The 24,216-nt window shown below is 36.0% G+C and overlaps 1 protein-coding gene across 2 annotated transcripts in view; it reads left to right on the top strand.

Annotated features, from left to right (window-relative positions):
• The window catches only part of CHD1 (chromodomain helicase DNA binding protein 1), a 76,328-nt gene that overhangs the window by 5,519 nt on the left and 46,593 nt on the right, over positions 1-24,216 (top strand). For both annotated transcript variants that reach the window (XM_023212213.3, XM_023212214.3), the window contains exons 3-7: positions 19,243-19,444; positions 20,432-20,548; positions 21,388-21,452; positions 23,019-23,168; positions 23,275-23,546. In XM_023212213.3, coding sequence (XP_023067981.2) covers positions 19,243-19,444; positions 20,432-20,548; positions 21,388-21,452; positions 23,019-23,168; positions 23,275-23,546 — 806 coding nt within the window. The remainder of the gene's footprint in view (positions 1-19,242; positions 19,445-20,431; positions 20,549-21,387; positions 21,453-23,018; positions 23,169-23,274; positions 23,547-24,216) is intronic.

Genomic DNA, 24,216 nt, shown 5'->3' with positions numbered 1-24,216 from the left:
GCCACAAGAGCAAAACTCCTTCTCAAAAAAAAAAAAAAAAAAAAAATTAAACCTTGTGAAATCTAATTTAAGGAATCTTTTACAATGCGTACTCATCTTAAATAATTGCAAAACATATTTCTTTAATTATTCAGAGTTGTTAATTTTGTGTGCTTCTGAAAAATGTGGTTATCTAGTTTTTACAACTGTCTTGGAGTTTATCAGGAGAGAGACCTTCTTTTCATTTTCTTTCTTACTGCTGCTATAACTATGGTCTACAGTCATTAACACTCAATTCCCACTCCTTTCCCCAGAAGCTTTTGTCATAAGACATTACGAAGAAAGGAGATTGTGCCTTGTTAAAAGACTGAGGAGGTGAACTTTAGAGGTAGAGGGATTTTCTTGCAAAAAAACAAAAGCTTCTATAACTATGAATATTAATGTAGAGTAATTTTGTTTCTTTTTTTTTGAGCTGGAGTCTTGCTCTGTCGCCTAGCCTGGAGTGCAGTGGTGTCACCTCGGCTTGCTGCATCCTGTGTCCACCTACTGAGTTCAAGCAGTCCTCCTGCCTCAGCCTCCCGAGTAGCTGGGACTACAGGCATGCACCACTGCATCCAGCTAATTTTTGTATTTTTAGCAGAGACAGGGTTTTGTCATGTTGGCCAGGCTGGTCTCAAACTCCTGACCTCAAGTGATCTGTCTACCTTGGCCTCCCAAAGCACTGGGGATTACAGGCATGAGCCACCGTGCCTGGGCCCCTAATACAATTAGATGAGAAATATACTTTGTTTTTAAAGTTGATATTCATTGTAAGTAGCTTTCTAAAGTAAATTTTGGTTTTTTAGTGGCTAGAATTCTATAATGTATTTTTGCTTCAAAATTTCCTTTTTCCTTTGTGAAAGTTTATTAAACGGAATAGAATTAAGAAAGAATTCATTTGGCATTGGCAGGTTACAGTTAGCTTTCTATTTGAAAAAAAATTTTTTTAAGTGTTCTGTCTGGAGAGCTCTCTAACTATTCGCTGAAAGGAAGAAGAATACACAGAAAAATATGTCTCTTTGGCTATGCTACTGCTGACAATCTTGAAATTTATTTACTAAGAAATGTGGGCCAGGATGCACCTGTATAACAGTTACAGCTCAACACAAAGTTTTATATAACTGAAGTTAAGCTTTTTAAAGATAATGCTGGAAGATTTCAAAGCATCAATTTGCAGCTGTGTGGATTTGTGGTGGTATTTGCAAGCAAATTTTTCAAATCCTGGTAGAGTTTTTTTTAGTGTTTTGTTTGTTTGTTTGTTTTTTTGAAATGGAGTCTCACTCTGTTGCCCAGGCTGGAGTGCAGTGGCACAATGTTGGCTCACTGCAACCTCTGTCCTTGGGTTCAAGCAATTTTCTGCCTCTGCCTCCTGAGTAGCTGGGATTATAGGTGCCTGCCACCACGCCCTGCTAATTTTTGTATTTTTGGTAGAGATGGGGTTTCACCATCTTGGGCAGGCTGGTCTTGAACTCCTGACCTCATGATCCACCCACCTCGGCCTCCCAAAGTGGTGGGATTACAAGCGTGAGCCACTGTGCCCAACCGACTGTTTTTAGTTTTAAATAAGTTATCTTGAGTGATGATTTACTTCAGGAATGGCTATATGGTTAAAGATCAGAAATGGTATATGAGTTAACTTTCAAAGATAATACTTTTCTGTATATAGTCATAAGATAATGTGTGGGCAAGCATTAATGTGATGTTATCTCTTTTACTCTGCTTAAGTGGTTGCTTATTTAAGATGTTGATGACTGATGGGTTATATGTGGTGCAGTTTTGTGTTTTAAAATGAGTATTATGTTATGATAAATGGAGAAAATGTTTAAACTTTTTTTTTAAATGGGGAATATTTAAAACTACAGAAATAGAAAAGTTGCTCCAGTTGTGGTCCATGGACCAGCAGTATTGGCATCACTTGGGAGCTTATTATAATTGTAGAACCTTGTGCCTTGCCCTGGACCTACTGAATCAGAATCTTCATTTTAACAAGATTCCCAAGTGATTCTTATGTATTAAGTTCATACACATTTATATGAAGCTATTCATCTGGAGTCATAGCATCTTGCTACTTTTTTTGTTATTGATGTTGTTATATATGGTTTTCATTTTCTGGGAACCTCCAGTGAACTGTGTCTTGAGCAAGACCAACAAGAGGCTAGCTAAGTTTTATTTCTCCGGAAACAGTAACAATGGCAACCGATGATTGTTGAGCTCTTACTGTGCCTTAACCTAGCATGATGCACATAGGGCATTGTGCATTACTTGAATTATCACAGTTCATCCTCACAAAACTTCTGTGAAGTATACAGTGTTATGATTCCCACTTTCCAGATGGGGAAGCAAGATTTATAGCCATTTTATTTATTTTTTAGTTCTTTTTTAAAAAACTATTACCTAAACTCTATACTTTACTTAGATTTCATTGATTTTCCCATTAACTCCCTCTTTTCTGTTGTAGGATTAAATCCAGAGTACCACTTTGCGTTGAGTTGTCAAATCTCCCCAGTCTTTGATCTGTGAGAGTTTCTAAGTCTTTCCTTAGTTTTCATGATCTAAACCATCTTGAGAAATACTGGCCAAGTATCCTGTAGAATGTCTTTGAAATCTAGATTTGTCTGTTGTTCTTTTTTTTTTTTGAGATGGTGTCTTGCTCTCTTGCCCAGGATGGAGTGCAGTGGTGCGATCTCGGCTCACTGCAACTGCCGTCTCCTGGGTTCAAACGATTCTCCTGCCACAGCCTCCTGAGTGACTGGGACTACAGGTGTGCACCACCATGCCTGGCTAATTTTTGTATTTTTAGTAGAGACAGGGTTTCTCCATGTCGGTCAGGCTGATCTTGAACTCTTGACCTCAGGTAATCCACCTGCCTTGGCCTCCCAGAATGTTGGGATTACAGGTGTAAGCCACCATACCTGGCCTTGTCTATTGTTCTTAGGATAAACTAGGGTTATTGGTTTTTAGAAGAATACCACAGAGATAAAGTGTGCTAGTCACATCATGGGAAACATGTTATCCTCATGACATTACTGGTGGTGGTAACCTCCATCACTTGGTCAAGGTAGTATTTGCAAGTTTCTCTACTATAAAGTTCCCTTTCCATAATATATTCTGTGGAAGCAAGTCACTGTGTCTAGCCTACTTTCAGGAGGGTTGGGTAGGAATTAAATTCCATCTCCTGTTGGGGGGGAGTATTTACATGTATTAAATGGAATTTCTATAAGGAAATTTATAAATCGTTTATATATGTATGGATTTATATGTGTGCTTATATGGATTTAGTGGATTATATGTAATCCACTAAACTGGATTACAACTCTATAAAATACATATTTGTGTATAATATTTATGTGTTTATGTATAATAGGTACTTTTATGTACCTAATGTATAATAGTTGACTTTTTTGTTACTTAAATTGATCTAGCCTTGGCTCTTGGAAGCTTTTTTAGTTTGGCTTGTATGTTTCTTTTACATACTCCCTTACTTTCACCCTAGAATCAGCCACTCTCCAAGGAGCCTTGGTTCCATTTTTGTGGAGAATGGTATTAGAAACCAAGATTTGGGTACTGCGTATGCTTGTTGATATTCAAGTGTCACTGCTTTGATTTCCTCTCAGTGAACAAAGTGGACAGAGCTAGGTAATATATATAGATACACTATGTATACCTACATATCTATAGTAATTTCTGTATCTTTCCATCTATATACATACCAACTCATACATAAACATGAGTTCATACCGATGGCTCCAACTCCAATCCTGTACTATAGGGTTCATTCTAACCTTTGTTTCTTATTCCTTTGTAACTTCCTTACTCAACAGTGAGAAACCTGGCTCTCACCATCCACCATTTATATGCTTATATATTCACTCCTAATATACATGTAAAGCAGTTTTAGAATTTTTAGATATACTTTATCAGGAGAAACTAATTTTCCAACTAAAATATGGTATTTATGTACAGTACACTTTAATATTTAGCCTTTAAGTTTCTAGTCAAAACACTGTTTTCTGATGTTGGTCAAGTTCATTTTTCCCTCACCCCTTTGAGTGTAATTATGTGATAAATTTGTTTTATTAGACTCATTTGTCACAATGTGCATTCCATCCTGTGATCATCATCATACTGGTTGATTTTTAAAATTTGTGTCTATTAATACTTATTCCATGAGGCACTGTTCTGTGGGTTTTGACAAGTGCATAGAATCATTTATTCTCTATTCCAGTACTGTACAGAACCATTCCTTCATCATAAAAGGTCCCAGATCTACTGAACCAGAATTTCCATTTTGACAAGATTCCCAGGAGAATTGTATTCATGTTAAATTCATATGCGTGTATATGAAGCTGTTCACCTATAATCATTCGGCATCTTGCCATGTTTTAAAGTTATAAATTAACTTCAAGAAAGACTGTTATAATCTAGGGGTGATAATGGAATAGCCAGTTTAAATATACAATTGAGTATATTCTAATTTGTGGGACCAAATGGCATGCAAGTGAGGTAAAAAGAAAATGGAGGGTAAATTACTGGAGTCATTTAATGAGCGAATTGGAAAGTTTTCATAGCATGCTTTAACTTTTGTAATTTCAATAATGATGAGAAATGTAGTTTGAAAGAAAGGAAGAACAAATAATGTATATTCAAAAAGGTGTTAGAGTGGAAGTGCTTTTTTTTTTTTTTTTTTTTGGACAGAATTTTGCTCTGTCGCCAGGCTGGAGTGCTGTAGCATGATCTCAGCTCACTGCAACCTCCGACAAGTGATTCTCCTGCCTCAGCCTCTCGAGTAGCTGGGATAACAGGCACATGCTACCACACCCAGCTAATTTTTGTATTTTTCGTAGAGACGTGGTTTCACCATGTTGGCCAGGATAATCACAATCTCCTGACCTCGTGATCCGCCCACCTTGGCCTCTGAAAAGTGCTGGGATTACAGGCGTGAGCTACCGCCCCTGGCTCAGGAAGATTTTTTTTTTTTTTTTTTTTTTTTTTGAGGCGGAGTCTTGCTCTGCCGCCCGGGCTGGAGTGCAGTGGCCGGATCTCAGCTCACTGCAAGCCTCAGGAAGATTTTTATAGAAGTCATAGTCCCCCAGGTAAAGAAGTATGCAAGTCTCCTAATAAGGAGAATGTGTTTGACATCTAGCTTTGCAGTTCTTTATCCGAGGTTTATTCATTGTTAAAAGTTTTTGGCTAGGCGCGGTGGCTCACGCCTGTAATCCCAGCTCTTTTGGGAGGCTGAAGCGGATGGATCACGAGGTCAGGAGATCGAGACCATCCTGGCTAACACGGTGAAAACCCCTTCTCTACTAAAAATACAAAAAAATTAGCCAGGCGTGGTGGCAGGCACCTGTGGTCCCAGCTACTCGAGAGGCTGAGGTGGGAGAATGGCGTGAACCCAGGAGGCGGAGCTTGCAGTGAGCCGAGATCGCACCACCGCACTCCAGCCTGGGCGACAGAGTGAGACTCCGTCTCAAAAAAAAAAAGTTTTTGTGTGGGTTAGTTCCAGGTAAAGGAAGGAAAAGGAAGCATAGCAGATAAAACACTACCCATGGGGAGCGTATTCCCCATGTGAATGGGTTGGAACCACTAGTTTTAGGGAGAAATTCCAGGAATCTTGTACCAAAATCAACTTGTGTATGTGACTGAGAAAATTAGTGTTTATGATTGAAAATATATTATCTATCACTATGGTATGAGGTGACTGTTGAGTCAGAAGTCAACTTTAAATGTTAAATTGCGCTCAGAAGTTTCTTTGGTGTAGATAGATTGAGATCTAAGTTATTGAGATTAAAATATGTAGAGACAAAGCTGGAAATGTGCAAAGTTCTATTCAAACAGTACTGACTTCTGGAATTCAGTGTCTACAGTATCTCTCAGAACTGAGGCATAAGGCGCAAGAATAGTGGGTTAGTCTTAATGAGAATGACTCCAAATAGCTATTTCTCAGTTCTACTGTTGTTTTCAGAAATACAGGTGTTTGTTTTCAGATAGTTATTTAGATGATTGAGCAATTACTATGTGGTAGATATCATGGGATTCTAAAATTTGAGTTCCTTTAAAGCTTATAATCAAGAAAGAGATAAAAGTCTTCAAAAATACATGTGTGTATCAGGTGAATACCATACATGCAGAGAGATACCAAAATCTGTGGCCGTTCAAATGTAGGAGTGAGGTTTGATCATAAGGACAAGTATCAAGCCCAATATTAAAAGAAAGAGGGTTTTTTTTGGGGGGGGGGGTTTCTTTGTTTTTGGAGGGATCGACTTAAACCATGATAATCTTAAATTTCACATATGTGAAAAATGTCCTGGTAATGTGACTTTGGTGGTAAGGCATTTTGACAGGATTGAGCAAAAAGCAGAGTGATTTAATTTTTATACTAAGGAAAAGTATGTTAGTGAAAGATCATGAGTCTTAGGATCAAAAGCTTTTATGTCAAGGCATGGGGCCTTTGGAAAAGAGTGAAGTAACAGTCTGAATTCCTACAAGCCTAAAACAAGAAAGAGTATTTTTGTTTTTGTGCTTGATACTGATTATTATTACTTCTGTAATACTGTTTTCACAGTTCTAAATGATTCAGTCCTCAGTTACATTAGTAAACAGCAGAGGTTTGATATGAAAGGAAAATTTATAGTAAAAGAATCAGAATTAGTTGTATATGGGGTACCAAAATTCCTAATCATCTTTTATCTATTCTAGTTTTAGAATGTATTTTATAGTGAAGGATTAACCTAGTGTCCAACCTAGTATCTGATACATACTACATTGTTTATTTCACTTTTAACCACATGACTCACAGTAAAAGAAGTTTTTTTTAGATGCATTACACACCCATAGGTATATGCAGACAGATGAAATACCACATAACAAATAATTTAGTTTAAAATTATATATTGCTGGATTGCTGGCAACTTCATTTTTTTGTGGCAGTATTCATTAAAGTAATATAAAAGTATATAAATATTTTAAAACCTTTTGTTTTTTTTTGGCAATGGAGTTATGCTCTTGTTGCCCAGGCTGGAGTGCAATGGTGCGATCTCACCTCACCACAACCTCTGCCTCCTGGGTTCAAGCGATTCTCTTGCCTCAGCCTCCCAAGTAGCTGGGATTACAGGCATGCACCACCACACCTGGCTAATTTTGCATTTTTAGTAGAAACAGGATTTCTCCATGGTGGTCAGGCTGGTCTCGAACTGCCAAGCTCAAGTGATCCGCTTGCTTTGGCCTCCCAAAGTGCCGGGATTACAGGCGTGGGCCACCGTGCCCTGCCAAAACCTTTTTAAAAAAGCAAACTAAATATCAGTAATCTCTTTAAAATTGAACATTTATTTATTGATTGATTGATTTATTTTTGAGACGGAGTTTTGCTCTTGATGCCTAGGCTGGAGTACAATGGCACAGTCTCGGCTCACTGAAACTTTTCACCTCCTGGGATCAAGCGATTCTTGTGCCTCAGCCTCCCAAGTAGCTGGGATTACAGGCATGTGCCACCATGCCTGGCTAATTTTTTGTATTTAGTAGAGATGGGGTTTCACCATGTTGGTTGGACTGTTCTTGAACTCTTGACATCAGGTGATTGACCCACCTCAGCCTCCCAAAGTGCTGGGATTTTGGGTGTGAGCCACTACGCCCAGCCAAAATTGAACTTTTAAATGTAGGCATTATTTGTGTTAACTGAAATATTATTATTAGTAATTTGAAGTTTACATTAAAGTAATGACAGTAGTAAAATGAGCCACATGTACACACCATACAGCTTCAACATATTTCGATTCATAGCCAATCTAATTTAATCTCTTAACTCCTATTACCCTCTCCAACCTCACTTGATTTTTTGGAAACATAATTTCTGTGTGTGTTAAGACTTTTCTGCCTGATAGATAATAATACTAAAGGGGGAAAAATCGTTAAGGTTTGCCTGATTGTTATAACTATAAATTAAAGATTTAGAGATTTTCATTCATGTCATAATATTGTAATAAATTTTGTATGTATGTTAGGAAACTATTTTTCAGTGACTTTTCATTGTATATATCCATAGCCCTTATTTCTCATCTGATCATTCTCTGCTTACTAGAAAATACTTTCTCTTGAGTTTATCCCAGGTTCAACACAACTAAGTAATCATCTTTGAAATCAGTCATGTTAAAAGTTACTCTTCCTAGTATCGCTCCCCTTTCAGCAGTTTTAAAATTTCTTCAGTTAGAAACTTTAAGGAAATAGAATCATATTGTACTTTAAGAAGAGTTTATAGTACAATTTTGTCTTGGATTGGTAGTTTAGAATGCTGAAAGGAACTGTTGTTTTTGCTGGTCAGTGCTTAACAAAGCAGTGGAACTACCTGGTTTTCAGAGTTGTACAGATGAGAAGATGTTTTCCAGGTCTTTGAAACCTTTTACAGTTTTTAATTTGTACTATTTCATCAAACTTTATTTCTGTTTATGTGTGTGTATACTCCATCATGGTGTAAAATGTATTATATAGGTCATGGTCCAAAAAGTTGGAAAACCATTGCTTGACTTTGGCCACTATTCTTTTTTGTTGTTGTTAATGCTTAGCATTTCGTCATTGCTTACTACTTTCCAGATTCTTTCTGCAGTCATGCTAAAGTGGACAATGGTCTATAAAATAACTAAAATTAAGGTCCTGACTGAATGATCTTCAAGACCTAGTTAGCAGAAAGATATATGTATACAAATAATTGTAATATTGTGAAGGAATTGTTAGTAACATGAGCACAGTATTGTGGGAACATGAGCTAGAGCAGTGATGTCTGCCTGGGGAAATCAGGGAATGGCTACCTAAAGGACATAGTTTTGAATAGTCGTAGTTTTGAATAGTCTTGAAGAGTGAAAAGTTTTATTGATTGCTTTGGAGAGAAAGCATTCTTCAGACAGAGGGAAAAGGATGGAGAAAGATACTGATGCTGAGTTCTGAAATCACTCCCCATAAAACCATGCATGTGATTGCATTTCCACTATTTCCAGTTCCTCAGTCAGGAATCGGGCCAGTTGTATTTTATCTTTTTACTTTCACATAAAGTTTTTTTTTTTTTTTTTTCTATGGCATTTTGTTCCCAATAGAAACTCTAGCTCAATACTCATTAGTTGAGGATATGAGCAGGTGAGTTAAAATTGTGTATGTATAAAACATGGTCTTTCCAAAATGTTTATTTCACAAAGTTAGTACAGCTGTTAGGCTAGAGAAACAGTTAGGGTACTGTATTAGAGAACTAAAAACACAGAGGCTTAAATATAACTTAACTACTTCTCTTTCACTCCCAGGTAAGGGAGTTCAAACCTTTGGGCAGCCTTACTTTTCTTAATGTATGACTTCCAATACTAGTGGTTACCCTTTTCAGCTAGCAGGGAGAAGATGCAAAGGGGGAGGATTTAAGGCAAGCCACTTCATATTTAAGGCTATGATGTAGAAATCACACATCACTATCACTTCTAGCTGTATCTCATTGGCCACAACCTACTCATATGACTACACTTAGCTGTAGAAGATACTGAGAAAGCTAATCTTTAGCGGGGTGGGCATGTGTCAACCAAAACTGGGGGGATGGTTATTAATACTAGAGGACAAGCAAAATGGATACTGGGTGGATAGGGAGGGGCACATTTTCTGCCACAAACATTAAGGAATTTTTTAAAAAATAAACTACTACTCTCATCCTAAGAAATTAGTGACTTTTATTTCTCTGAACTTCCTTTTAGTTCTCCATATATATTCATAATTTGTACTCTTGTTATTACAATGTTGGCATTTATTTACACAGCCTTCTCTGATCCTGAATTTATTTGTCCGTATTATGAAAATAAAAGGATTAAATAAGAACCTAATATCTGGCACATAGCACCAACTAACAAATAACATCATATTTTCCTTTTTTTATTAAATAATTAAATAATTAGTTCTATGTGGCAGAAACCTGAGGCTCATCTAACCAATGTACAGATATAAATACAACTAGAAGGAGAAGAAAGGGCTAGAGAGCTAGAGGAAAATAATTTGTGGTTGAACTTCAGAACATCAAGTTAGTCCAGAATTTACTCTGTGAGTATGTGTCCAAAAATTCTTCCAAGAATTCCTTAAAAGAAGGCCGCCTCCCGTTTTTTTAAGAGTTAGGGTCTGGCTGTTGTACCTGCCAAAGTGCAGTAGCACAGTTGATAGCTCATTGCAGCCTCGAACCCTTGGGTTAAACGATCCTCCTACCTCAGCCTCCTGAGTAGCTAGGACTGAAGGCATATGCCACCTCGCCCGGCTAAGTTTGTATTTTTTTTTTTTTTTTTTTTTTTTTGTGGAGACGGGATCTCATTATGTTGTCCAGGCTGATCTCAAACTCCTGGCCTCAAGTGATCTTCCTGCCTCAGCTTCCCAAAGTGTTGGGATTACAGGTGTGAGCCACCATGTCTAGCAAGAAGCTCTTTCGAATGACGTTGACCCTTAAGCAGTAGCTATAGGTGGAAGGGAACAAGAGGCATAGGATGAGAATTTAGTGCACTATCCTCTATTCTTTAGTAAATAAAATTCTTTAATTTCTTTATTTATAGCTCTCTTTGTCAAGCACATCATCTTCCATTATAATTCTGTGGAAAATTAGTTTACCTTCTGTCAGGGTTTCCCCAACACCCCCAACTGGAATCTAATTCATCTAATCACTGTTAACTGATAAAAAAAATAAGGGAAATAAAAAGTAGGGAAGTTATATATACAAGAAAGAAAATCTTTATGTGCTAAGAATAGAAGTAAATAAATATGTGTTATTTAATGTAATTGAAAATAGATCTAAGGCTTTTGACATATAATGTTTAAATACACATAAACAGTCTATTCTCTAGTGCTACTAGCAGTTTCTGAGGTGGCTATTGTATACATTTGACTTTGCCTTCTTTATTTTATTTTTTTGAGATAGAGTCTTGCCCTGTCACCCAGGCTGGAGTACCATGGCTCAATCTTGGCTCACTGCAACCTCTGCCTCCTGGGTTCTAGTGATTCTCGTGCCTCAGCCTCCTGAGTAGCTGGGAACACAAGCATGTGCCACCACACCTGGCTAATTTTTGTATTTTTAGTAGAGATAGGGTCTCACCATGTTGGGCAAGCTTGTCTTGAACTCCTGGTCTCAAATGGTAACACCAGCTTCATCCTCCCACAAAGTACTGGGTTATAGGCGTGAGCCACCGTGCCCAGTTTGACATTTGCCTTCTTTAATGTTCATTTTTATCTTTTCAGATTTTTTAAAAAGAAGTTTTGTTATTTTATTTCTACTGGCCTAGTTTGGCCAATTTATTGATACATTATACATTAGATAATTGTATTTCCATTTTTCTTACATTGAATGTTTAGTTGCCTGTCATGTTCACTTTACCTCGGTGGCTTTTACATTTTTGCTTCATTGTACATTTTTACTACCTGCAAAGAAGATTTCATAATCTTGGATGTTAATGAAGAAAACTTGTGATATAGTAGGTTGCAAAAATCACACCTCTTACACTTCAGTATGTATTTCTTTGTTATTTTTTTTTCTTTTAGACCATTCTCCGTAACAGTCAGTACATATTTTAGAATAAAAAAAGTATTCTTTTACTTAAGGCCTGTATTGTTTATTAAGTTCAGGAAAATTTACACTAATATAGTACTTGAATTTTCAGCCTGCATTCCAGTTTGGTCAATCATCTTTCAGTACAGAGATTACATATTGCATTTGACTGTCATATCTCTTTAATCTCCTTTAATCTGGACAGTTCCTCTTTCTTTGTCTTTCATGATATTGGCATTTTGAAAGACTATAAGCTAGTTATTTTATGGAATATATGTCTCAAATTGAGTTTTTCTGGTATTCACTTAACATTATATCCAAGTTATGCGTTCCTTACTCTGCATATCTGGCTGGAGAACTGTGTAGGTAATGATACATCTTCTCAAGTGTTTCACAGCTAGAGCTCACATTGTTTGTCTGCCCCTATTAGTGACGCTACATTCAATCACCAGGACGTGGTGTCCAGTTCGCCACTGTGATTTCTAATTCATTTGTTAACAGCTAAGAAGCAATTTGTGAGAAGACACTTTGAGTCTATGTAAATTATCCTACTCAGCAAACTCTTCCCCTAGATTTAGTATCCATTGATGATGATTTTTTGCCCAAATCAGCATTTTCTTGGATGATTGCATAATTATGGTTTTCTAAGACTAATATCCTGTCCACATTTACCAGTTGACATTCTGAGCTCTATCAGAGCCCTCCTCTGTGTGTCTGTTTCTGTCATCAGCGCCGACTCAAGGGTTCCTGTTTTATTTACTGAGTAGTGATCGTTAACTGTCTTTATTTTTATACTCAAATTAGATTTGGTCAGTGGAAGCCCCTTCAAGTTGGCTCCCATGTCCTTTTGTTTTTCCTCTGTACTTTTTGACATTCCTCCATATATATGCATTTTTTTTCATTTTGGCACAGGAAGGTTGTTAGACTCATCTTGTATCTTCCCTGTTGCAGCCTTAGCACCTGCCATTTCTCAAAGGAGCTGTAGTTTATTTAAGTGTGGAATAGTATTTAGAAGTCAGAATCTAGGTGCTAGGTGATTGTAAATTTAAAACTTCAGAGTGGATGAGTTTACATTGGTTGATAAATAGCACATCAAAAGGCACACTGTTGTAAATAAAAAAGATACCTGCAGAGGGCCATTTTTTTTTTTTTTTGGTATCACTATTTGTAGAATCAAAGAACTGAAGACAACATGTACATCCATGAAGGACATGAAACCATGGTGCATCTACAAAACGGAGTATATGCAGTTGCACAAATATGTCTACTACTGCAGAATGATCTCCAGGATATAATGTGTATATAATCTGCTACCATTTATTTAAGAGTAAAATATGTTAATGATTATTTATGAAAGAGGAAATATAAACATTCTTATTCATAATTTGCTTATGTTGAAAAGGGAAAATAAAAAATTTTTAAATGGTTACTATAGGGGAAGAGAGGACATAGTGTACAGGAGTCAGGAATGGAAGCTGAACTTCTGACGACCATAACTTGTTCTGTAGCTCCAAAGTTGGATCCAAGTAAATAAAGCAACATAAAATCAAAAGTAGTAAGAAAGCACAGTCTCTATTTAAAAAAGAAGCAAAATGGTCTTTTTAAAAAGCAAATGGTCCTAACTGTGCCAAATTGGTGGTCACACAGAGATATTTTACCTGACTTTATAGCAGTCATTTGACTGTAGAAGTGAGTATTCCTGAAAACAAAAAGAATTGCATAGTTATCTTAACTTTAATAATCATATTGTTTATAATGTATTATTTTGAAACTATTAAAAATGAAATAAAGCAAATAATCAGTGCCATTTGCAACCAACTCAGCCCGAGTGATGACTTGAATATACAATCGAAGTAAAAAGCCTGCAGTTTTGAATTACATGAATTCTTAATGTATTTTCTCTAAAAATACACACATTCTAGCTCATTCCATTGAAACATCCTAAATAAGGCAACCAGTCCAGTAGTTATTGCAGCTTATTTTCTAATTTATTATAAATAGAAGGGCTTTTTGATAAAATGACTGGGTTATAGCCCCAGGCGACAAATACACAGGATGAGTTTGGTACATCCTGTCATACTAGAAAGGCAGTTAGGTTATCAAAGACTACTTCAGGTCTTGTCAGAAGGACTTAGGAGCTAATAAAGGGTTTCCTGTTGGCAAAAGATGGGAGAGTTTGGACATCAAGGATGCTGACTGGATTAAGATTTATAAAATAAATTCAAATCCATGAGTTCATAATGGGACTTAAAAAATTATTGGTCGGCTGGGTGCAGTGGCTCAAGCCTGTAATCCCAGCACTTTGGGAGGCCGAGACGAGCGGATCACAAGGTCAGGAGATCGAGACCATCCTGGCTAACATGCTGAAACCCCATCTCTACTAAAAAAATACAAAAAAACTAGCCGGGCGAGGTGGCGGGCGCCTGTAGTCCCAGCTACCCAGGAGGCTGAGGCAGGAGAATGGCGTAAACCCGGGAGGCGGAGCTTGCAGTGAGCTGAGATCGCGCCACTGCACTCCAGCCTGGACAACAGAGCGAGACTCCGTCTCAAAAAAAAAAAAAAAAAATTATTGGTCAACTTTAGAAGATGCTGGCGATTTAACTCATTTTGAAAACTGGTAAATAAGGAAAAGAAATAAAATCCCTTTTCTTCATGAACTATATACCTCAGAGTTAACAAATACAATGAGGGAGAAGTTTCTCTTTATAGAAGTATTCTACCTAATAATTAAGAAAAGATGTTTTGGGTAACTAATGAATGATGTCACCACTTTACTCCCTCTAATTAATGGAAGAAAACATACGATCGTCAATGGCTGCTAAAAAATACTAAGTATGAAGTGATGGGGAGCTTTATAATGGATGGATAAGGCTGGCAGTACCTGAATCCACAGATTTTTACTAAATCTCACACAAAAGGAAACAACAGAACATTTTATGCCATCTGGTAGAAGTCCACAACACCACGTATAAACTATTCTTGTCAAGAACAGAACTTGAATCTGATCAAGCCTCTAGATATAATAGCCAGTTTATAAGAAATACAAGGGATAGAAAAATATGTTAAATGATAACACAGGTGCACTTAGCAAAATCTAGAAAGCAGAATGGAAGAAACAATTATGAGACTAAAAGTATAGCCTGATGTGGATATTTAATATTCAGTATACTTAATTTAAATGTTTAATAATATTAAATCTTTGATATTAAAGAAGTGGTCTTTTAAGATATATTGGTATTGCAAATGTTTACAAATAGTTTCTTAGTTGAATCAAGATTGGTATGAGTTGCTAATTGTGGAGCTGGGTGATAGGTACATGATAATTCATCATATTGCTCTACAGTTTATATTTGAAATTGTATATAAAAATAAACTTGAAAAGACACTTTAATTTCAATTACTGTTTTATCTTTTAAATGTGGTATTTCTCCTTAATTTACCCTAAGAAAACACTTTTATCACAGTACCTATTAATGGTGGTTTTTCTTCTGTGAATTAAGTGAGGAAAAGAATTCAGTGGGTTTATTTATTTATTTATTCCATGGGTGTATTATCTGAATTAAGAATTCAGTGTTTTTAGTAATCTACCTACCACTTTAATACTATTGTGCTAGTGAGATTTAATATACTTTAAGGATAACTCTTACGTGTTGTACAGATATTTCAGTTTTGTAAAAGATTAGTAATACTGGTTGTTACCTAAAATAAAATATTAATTGGAGATCAGAGATTTAGTAGCCAAATTTGTGAGTTTTACATAAAATATATAAAACTGTGTCCCCTGTATCTCTTTGATTTAGTTATTTAGTCATTCATCTACCTGTGAAACATTGTACTCTTCATCTAATGCTTGACATAAGAGCAGCAATAAGCCAATCCCAGCACTCAAGGAACATAAGGTCTTAGATGGGGTACCTGAAAACAAAAACACTACAGTGATTATTACATCATTTGTTCGTAACCAAGATAGAGGTATATATTCAAGAAGTTTTGGGAGTGCTGAGGAAGGATATTTAATATTGGGTTGAGATAGAGTTGGCAGAGATTTATTGGATGAGTAGCTGTGAGGTGGGACTCAAGTTAAAAAATTACATAATAAAAAGAGAAGGAATGGTACAAAGGCAGGAAGTAGAAAGAAAGAGTAAGTGGCTTTCAGAGAATTACCTGTAGCTTGCCATAGCTTGAACTTAGGGATTTAAGTGAGCAACCAGTTGAAAATAGATTGGAGAATTAGAGATTCCTGAAAGGTCTCATAGATGTTTGTTGAACTTTGTTACAAAACAGAAGATTTAAAAAGGAAAGGCCACGATCAGCTTTTTATTTTAGAACGAGCATTTGCAGCAGTAGGTGGAAATAAAATTTCTTTATTAGGGAGAGGTTTTTGACCTATTTTAGCTCAGAGTTTTAAGTCTATAATTTTTTTTTTCTGGCCCCATATATTTTTTTCTTTCATTTTTAAAATCTCTTTTTAAAAAAATCATGCAAAACATTTACGTAACTCTAAAACTGAAGACGCATTTCAGTTGCTGTTCCTTCTGCTCTTCCCTCCCTCTCTCTTTAGGTGATCATTTTTTAATTAGTTGGGTTATTCTGCCATTGTTGCTTTTCAAAAAATAGAAGCAAATACATATAAATATTTTTCTTTCTTATGCAAAAGAGGCATTCTGTAAACTTTTTTTTTTCTTTTTTTTTTTTTTTTTTTTCCTGAGACGGAGTCTTGCTCTGCCGCCCAGGCTGGAGTGCAGTGGCTGGTTCTCAGCTCACTGCAAGCTCCGCCTCCCGGGTTTACGCCATTCTCCTGCCTCAGCCTCCCGAGTAGCTGGGACTACAGTCGCCTGGCTAGTTTTTTGTATTTTTTAAGTAGAGACGGGGTTTCACCGTATTAGCCAGGATGGTCTCGATCTCCTGACCTCGTGATCCGCTCGTCTCGGCCTCCCAAAGTGCTGGGATTACAGGCTTGAGCCACCGCGCCCGGCCAACTTTTTTTTTTTTCACTCGAACTATGTCTTAGATCATTCTATAGCAGTAAATAAGATATTCCTTACTCTTTTTGCATCTTGTTTTTTTGAGATGTTTGGCTCTTATTGCCTAGACTGGAGTGCAGTGGCGTGATCCTGGCTCACCACAACCTCCACCTCCAGGGTTCAAGCGATTCTCCTGCTTCAGCCTCCCAAGTAGCTGGGATTACAGGCATGCGCCACCACACCCGGCCAGTTTTGTACTTTTAGTAGAGACGAGTTTTCTCCATGTTGCTCAGGCTGGTCTCAAACTCCCAACCTCAGGTGATCTGGCCGCCTCTGCCTTCCAAAGTGCTGGAATTACAGGTGTGAGCCCCCGCTCCTGGCTCTTTTTGCGTATTCTTTATCCTCCTAAAGAACAACTCAATAAAATACTTTATTCAGTATTTCTAATACCCAAGGTAAAGGCATTCTAACAATAAACCCGTGCAATTAGAGTAGCCTAGCCTCGGGTTGTTGCTTTTATCTCCACTCAGTACTACTGCCTGAAGAATGTGAAAGGAAAGATTTCTATATTCATTTAAGAATTTTGATTTGATAACAAGCAGTTTATATTAGCTGTGCATCTGGAGTGACTAATGACTAATAAGAATTACAGGCCCACAGGTAGCCCCCACAATTCAGTTATTCATCTATCTACTGTTCACATTTATTGAGCACACATCTGTGTGAGGCACTGTGCTAGGTACTCTGGAAAACAATTGAGTTTCATAAATATCCACTGTGTCATAGATACAAATTTAAGACCTCTTGTGGTCTATTTGTTAACCTTACTGTGTATGATCTCTACTTTAAAGATCTTCAAAGGAGATACTTTATTGCTACTAGCAGAATAATTTAGTAGAACTCAGATTCCTCAAAAGAGATACACTTTCTTTCTTTGCTGAAGAATTCATTTAACAGCACTTATCTTCTAAGTGTTTTCTGACTACTGTACCAAACTTGGTTGTATCTTTAGTGCTCCCCATACATGTGGATCAGTTATTTTAAACATAGCAAAGAATGATATTTATCCATTTATATGACTGTCTCAAGGTTAAATAGTTCTTTTAATGGTAAGGACTTCGTCTCATCTCAGTCTGTCCCCAGTGCCTAACACATGATAGTTCTCAATAAAGTGTATTGAGTAAATGAATATTTTGCTTACCTGCTGTGTTAAGGAAAAAATAAAGTTGTATGTCAGGAAAAAAAGTCTTCTAATATCATTGCTAAAATTTCTTTCAAGGGATGCAAGTAAAATATGGCCTTAAAAATTAAAATTTAATATGCTATTTTTGGACCTCAAAACTATGTGATCAGAGAGTAGACATGATGGCAAAAATGATGTTCATAACATAAGCCTTTAAGAAGCAAATTGTAATTTACCGTTTCTGTGAATATAACATTTATTCCATTAGATTTAAAAACACACAATGCTTATTCATACTTTAAGCATTTATATATCTCACCTCTAGAATCAGAATTCTTCCTGCCAACTTTTATTTCTGTTTTCATGCAGAAATTACTAAATTCTTGCTCTGGGAAAAAGAGAATTACTGTGTTGTCTTAGAGTAAATACCTCCATCTGGTGGCATTTTAGAAAATTACAGAAGAGGACAGGAAGCTTGTATTTTCTTGTGTATCTGTAAACTCTGTTACCTGTGGTTTCTTGTAAAGCCAAATTAAATTACATCAAAATCTGACTCTACCATATGTACCAGAAATTTTTTTTTTTTTTTTTTTTTTTTTTGAGACGGAGTCTTGCTCTGTCGCCCGGGCTGCAGTGCAGTGGCCAGATCTCAGCTCACTGCAAGCTCCGCCTCCCGGATTTTCGCTATTCTCCTGCCTCAGCCTCCGGGGTACCAGAAATTTAATGCCCTAGTTTTCAACATATAAACAAATGACCTTGGGGATAATTATATAATGAACTGTTTAGTCCAGACCATTTCTGCTCTATCTTGGACTAAAAATTAGAAATGGTAAAAAAGATAGTTTAGGAAATGTTACTTGCTTTTGTATGTATGTGTATACATGTTAGGAAATATGAGAATTTGCTATTTCAGATTTATTGCTACAGATCCACGAAGAACTATTAATAAATGTTTTCTCAGACAAGCAGCGTTACTGATTTTTTTAAATAAATTATATTTTATCATAGCTCAATTATAATAAACTACATTCTCCTGGAGTGATAGAGATGGAAACTTGAAAACAGGCAGAAACTACAAATAAATTTCTGCTTATTACTGTAAGAGTTTTTTTTTTTAACATATTTAATCTTTTTTTCACACATTGCTTACTTTATAATTGCTAGAACTTTATGAAGGTAGGTATCATGGCTTCAACTCTTGACTTCTCAAAGTTTCTAACCCAGGATCTTATACTTAGTGAATTTTGCATTTTGTCTTAGAAGAAGATTACAATCTTATTGCTTATGTTTTAGCCATAAAAATCTATAAAATATGTCATAAATCTATCAAGTATGTAATATATCACGTATAAAATATCAAGTATGGCAGTTGTTACTATAGATTAAGTCAATTTATTTTTCTATTTTGTTGGCCAAAGATAGTTGAAATATTAAGTATGAAGTGAAATTTAATGATTTGGGGCTTTCTGCTGACGTCTAAGAAAAATTAAATTCCTAATGAATTTTGTTTGAAATTGTTTATTTTCAAATTATAGCCAGTCGGATGATGATTCTGGGTCAGCTTCAGGCTCTGGATCTGGTTCGAGTTCTGGAAGCAGTAGTGATGGAAGCAGTAGCCAGTCAGGTAGCAGTGACTCTGACTCCGGATCTGAATCAGGCAGTCAGTCAGAGTCTGAGTCAGACACTTCCCGAGAAAACAAAGTTCAAGCAAAACCACCGAAAGTTGATGGAGCTGAGGTAATCAATAAAATACCCAATGAAAGGTAGATTGCTTGTATTACTTTGGGAAAATTTAGAGGATTGGATTATACCATTCTTAATCTAGCTTTTAGAGAAGACAACGTTTTAAATTAAAATTTGCTTTTAGTGATCCTCACATTCATGGTGGTACACGTGTGGACTAATTGGCTTGGAATAGATGCATTTTCGAACTAGAAAACACAAAGTGTAAATCACATGCAGGCAGATAAAACGTTTTCTGCCTCTTACGCAGAAATTGAGTTTCATAAATATCCATTGTGTCATAGATACAAATTTAAGACATCCTGAGGTCTACTTGTTAACCTTACTGTGTATGATCTCTACTTTCAAGATCTTCAAAGGAAATACTTTATTGCTACTAGCAGAATAATTTAATGGAACTCACATTCCTCAAAGATAATAGAATAGGATAAGGGGCTATTCTGTTTGAAAAAAACTACTACAAGAGATACAAAAACTTGTCTATACCTCATGGTAGTGTACAGTGTTACTCAGAGTACCTGTCTGTGATGAGATAAGATGCTTGAGGGCCAGAATATAAATCGACACATGCTTCCTTCATAGAAAAAAATGTTGCTACTGCCCCCCACCAAATCTGAACTAAAACAATGTGCCTGGTGACATCGTTGGTGTATATTCTGACTCAGCCTCTTCACCTCACACTGATAAAATAGGTAACCGCACGATGAGTTGCACTAATAAAGCATATTATCACTTAGATGCTCTTAACATCAAGAGGATATTGATTAGTATTGTCTGTGGAACTCCACACCATTTTTTTATACATAACTAAAACTCAGCATTTTATTTAATTATATTGCAATGATAATCATGTTACATATAGGTAAGGAAAATAGTCTTTATTACTTTGAGGCAGTAAAGATGGTGGTACGGTTTTTCAATAAACCTTTTTTGCAGTTTTCTTAATACTTCATCATTCACTGGTTTATATTTCTATTATAGTTTTGGAAATCTAGTCCTAGTATTCTGGCCGTTCAGAGATCTGCAATGCTCAGGAAGCAGCAGCAGCAGCAGCAGCAGCAACAACATCAAGCCTCATCTAATAGCGGATCAGAAGAGGTGCATTTTCGTCATGAGCTTTTATTTTAAAAGTGGACATGCTGCTGAATCACTTAACTAGTATTTGTGAAATTATTAAAAATAATAGGTGCTTTGAAAGAATAAGTAGGAAATACTTCAAGTGTATATATCAAGAATATTGAAATACACCTTTTGCATTATCCAGTAATTCCAATTTTAGGGATTAATCCAAAATAAGCAGTGGGACATTTGTGTGCATTTGCTCATCACAGCAAAGTTAGAAATAAACTAAATGTGAACTCCGTGGGAAATAATTAAATTTGATATGCACCTACACACATATATCCGTATACATGTATGAATGAAGGAATATTATACCATTAAATCATATTTGTACAAAATAATAACAGAATTCTCAACATAATATTTTTGAAAGTAAATTGTTTCAACAATGTAGTTTTTGTGTGTGTGCAAGCATGCATACATGTATGTTTGCACAAAAACATTCAGGAAAAATTACAACAAAAAGTAATAGTAATGGTGAAGAAAAAAGTTCAAAAGTTGGCATGCCAGCACCTGGGATTTCTTGTTTTGGCTATACTAGGCAACAGTAATGGTCTCCAGAGGGGGTAGATTTTAAGGTTTTATACAAAATGCTGACACTTTGCTGTTTACTTAATTTCACTGGCTATATTAATTTGCAATAAAAATGTTACTAATTCCTTTCAGCTAGTTAATATAAATAAAACTACATTAAAAAAGGCTTCACAAGTGCTGTTATTCGTAAAGTGAATGTTAAATAGTATAGCAAGTAAAAATTTGATATGGTTACATTCTAATCATTAGTGGATGATACTGACTTTATTTTTTTTCTGCAGGATTCTTCTAGCAGTGAAGATTCTGATGACTCATCAAGTGAGGTCAAAAGGAAAAAGCATAGAGAGTATGTCATTTTGTTCAACTGACTTCTTCATTTTAGAAAAATCCTAATGATTTCATATTTCTTTATGAAAATTGTTGCCGAAAGGAAAGTCTTCTAAATTCTTAGTTCATGGCATTTTATAAAGTTAACTTACACCATTACACCATTTAAAGATAAATCTTTAACATTTATCTTTCTGTGACTACCCGAGGCTATTATGCCATTTCTTTATCTCCTATAACTCCCCCTATATATTTTTAAACTCCAATGATCTCCTTAGTTGTAATATCAGAAAATCTTAATAACTTGGGAATATAGGAGTATAGGGATGACAGGATGACTGATTTGGGATGATTCTTGTAATTATGTTAATAGCTATCCTTACTATTCAGCTGCATGTGAAATTTACTTCATACTGTAGAACTCATTCTGGAAACTCACTGTATTTTCCTAAAGGTCTTGACCCAGCAAGTATTAAGAATACTTCAAAATTTCAATCCATGTTTATTTTAATGATTTGGAAACATTATTCCATTTTCTTGACTTTTATTTTCCTATTTGCCTTTGATATTCTGCGTATTAGGTTGGTTACTTGCTTTTCCCAAAAGATTCAGGCATTTTTAATGTGAATACTCATATCTTTTATTAGTCTGTTCTATCTTTTATTCTGAAAGGTCAGTCATTTATCTTTGGTTTTTTTTTCCTTTCTCTTTCTACAAATCTCTCTGATCCTCCTATTAATAGATGTATATTGGATCATCCGGTTTGTTTTTTTCCTTTATAAAAATATAAAATGGAGACTTTCTGGCATGCAAGCCCTGAAAAGATCTCAAAGTAAAAAATTTGCTTCTATCATGTTTTTATCATAAGCAGATATTATCATATATGCTTGTTTATGTAGTCTTCATCATAGTTACAATTGGTGCAAAAGATACACAGCAATGAAACAGAAGCATAGCTGAAATAGGATATAGTGTATTTGTAAGAATTCAGTGTGTGCCTTTCATTTGAACTTCTTGTGATAGCAAAATATTAACATCCATTATTTTTCTCTACATGTTGATTGGAATGAAATAGACTTAATAAGCTAAAAATAATAATAAAGGTAAGGTACTCAGACTGAATGTTTGAGATGGTACTAGTGTTGCTCTGTTTTGTTTTGTTTTTACATTTTTCTGTAAGCTTTTCTTAGTGAACGTGCACTATTTAAAAAATCAGTTTAAAAAGATGTTTTTCAGAATCACAGCCTCTAGAGAATTAAAATGGCATGGATTAGTATCTCTTTTTTGAGAGGGCAAGTAGAATAATTTTACAAGATTTTCATCTATAGTGAAAATTAAAATATTTATTTGCTGTTCATTGACGTATAACTGATTAACAAAACTAGACTTGCGAGAGAAGTCTATGAAGAATATTATCCAGAGTGTTTTTATTCTATAAATGTTTCATCATTTTTAGCATGAGTAAAAGCAACAGTATTTTTGATAATAACTGGAATATAGTTTAGTTGATTCGATCATCTTTGTATTAGGGATACAATTTGCCTTATAAGTACAAATAAAAATACTTTATAAATTTTGTCTACAGTGAAGATTGGCAAATGTCTGGGTCAGGATCTCCATCTCAGTCTGGTTCAGATTCAGAATCTGAAGAAGAGAGAGATAAAAGCAGTTGTGATGAAACAGAATCTGATTATGAGCCAAAAAACAAAGTCAAAAGCAGAAAACCTCAAAATAGGTATGGTCTCAGTTTGGTGGTGAAAATTGATTGTGGAAGGTGTTCATTCTTTGTTTATATAGTTTTTCAAATCTTGTTTTTTTTTTTTCTTCTTGTTGTTTCCTAGATCTAAGTCAAAAAATGGAAAGAAGATTCTTGGACAAAAAAAGAGACAGATTGATTCGTCTGAGGAGGAGGATGATGAAGAAGATTATGATAATGACAAAAGAAGTTCTCGTCGCCAAGCAACTGTTAATGTTAGCTATAAGGAGGATGAAGAAATGAAAACAGATTCTGATGACCTACTGGAAGTCTGTGGAGAGGACGTTCCTCAACCTGAGGAAGAGGAATTTGAAACCATAGAAAGATTTATGGATTGTCGGATTGGGAGAAAAGGAGGTAGTTTTTTAAAAACCATTTATTGTTTGCTTATTTAAATAATATTTACAAAAGTAAAGGACCAGGTGCAGTGGGTCACCCCTGTAATCCCAGCACTTTGGGAGGCTGAGACAGGTGGATCAACTGAGGTCAGAAGTTCTAGACCAGCCTGGCCAACATGGCAAAACCCCGTCTCTACTAAAAATACAAAAATTAGCTGGGTCAGGTCGTGCGCACCTGTAGTCCCAGCTACTTGGGAAGCTGAGGCAAGGGAATTGCTTTAACCCATGAGGCTGAGTTTGCAGTGAGCTGAGATTGTGCCACTGCACTCCAGCCTGGGTGACAGAGCGAAACTCCATCTCAAAAAAAAAAAGAGAGTAAAGTGTTAAAGATGTTTCAACAGTGTTGAAAGCTAAGAGGGCAGATTTGTTGTTGTTGTTGTTTACTTATGTTTTATAAAAGCATGCTTTGCTTAGCCTGAGTATCTTCTTAATAACCACCTGACCACGTTTTCTTTTTTTTGTTTTTTTTTTGAGACGGAGTCTCGCTGTGTCACCCAGGCTGGAGTGTAGTGGCGCAATCTCGGCTTACTGCAACCTCCGCCTCCCGGGTTCAAGCAATTCTCCTGCCTCAGCCTCCCGATTAGCTGGGATTACAGGCATGCGCCACCAAGCCCGACTAACATTTTTTT

Source organism: Piliocolobus tephrosceles, chromosome 4 (genome assembly GCF_002776525.5).
Source record: "Piliocolobus tephrosceles isolate RC106 chromosome 4, ASM277652v3, whole genome shotgun sequence".
Classification (NCBI taxonomy): domain Eukaryota; kingdom Metazoa; phylum Chordata; class Mammalia; order Primates; family Cercopithecidae; genus Piliocolobus; species Piliocolobus tephrosceles.
This window is presented reverse-complemented; position numbering and strand designations above follow the sequence as displayed.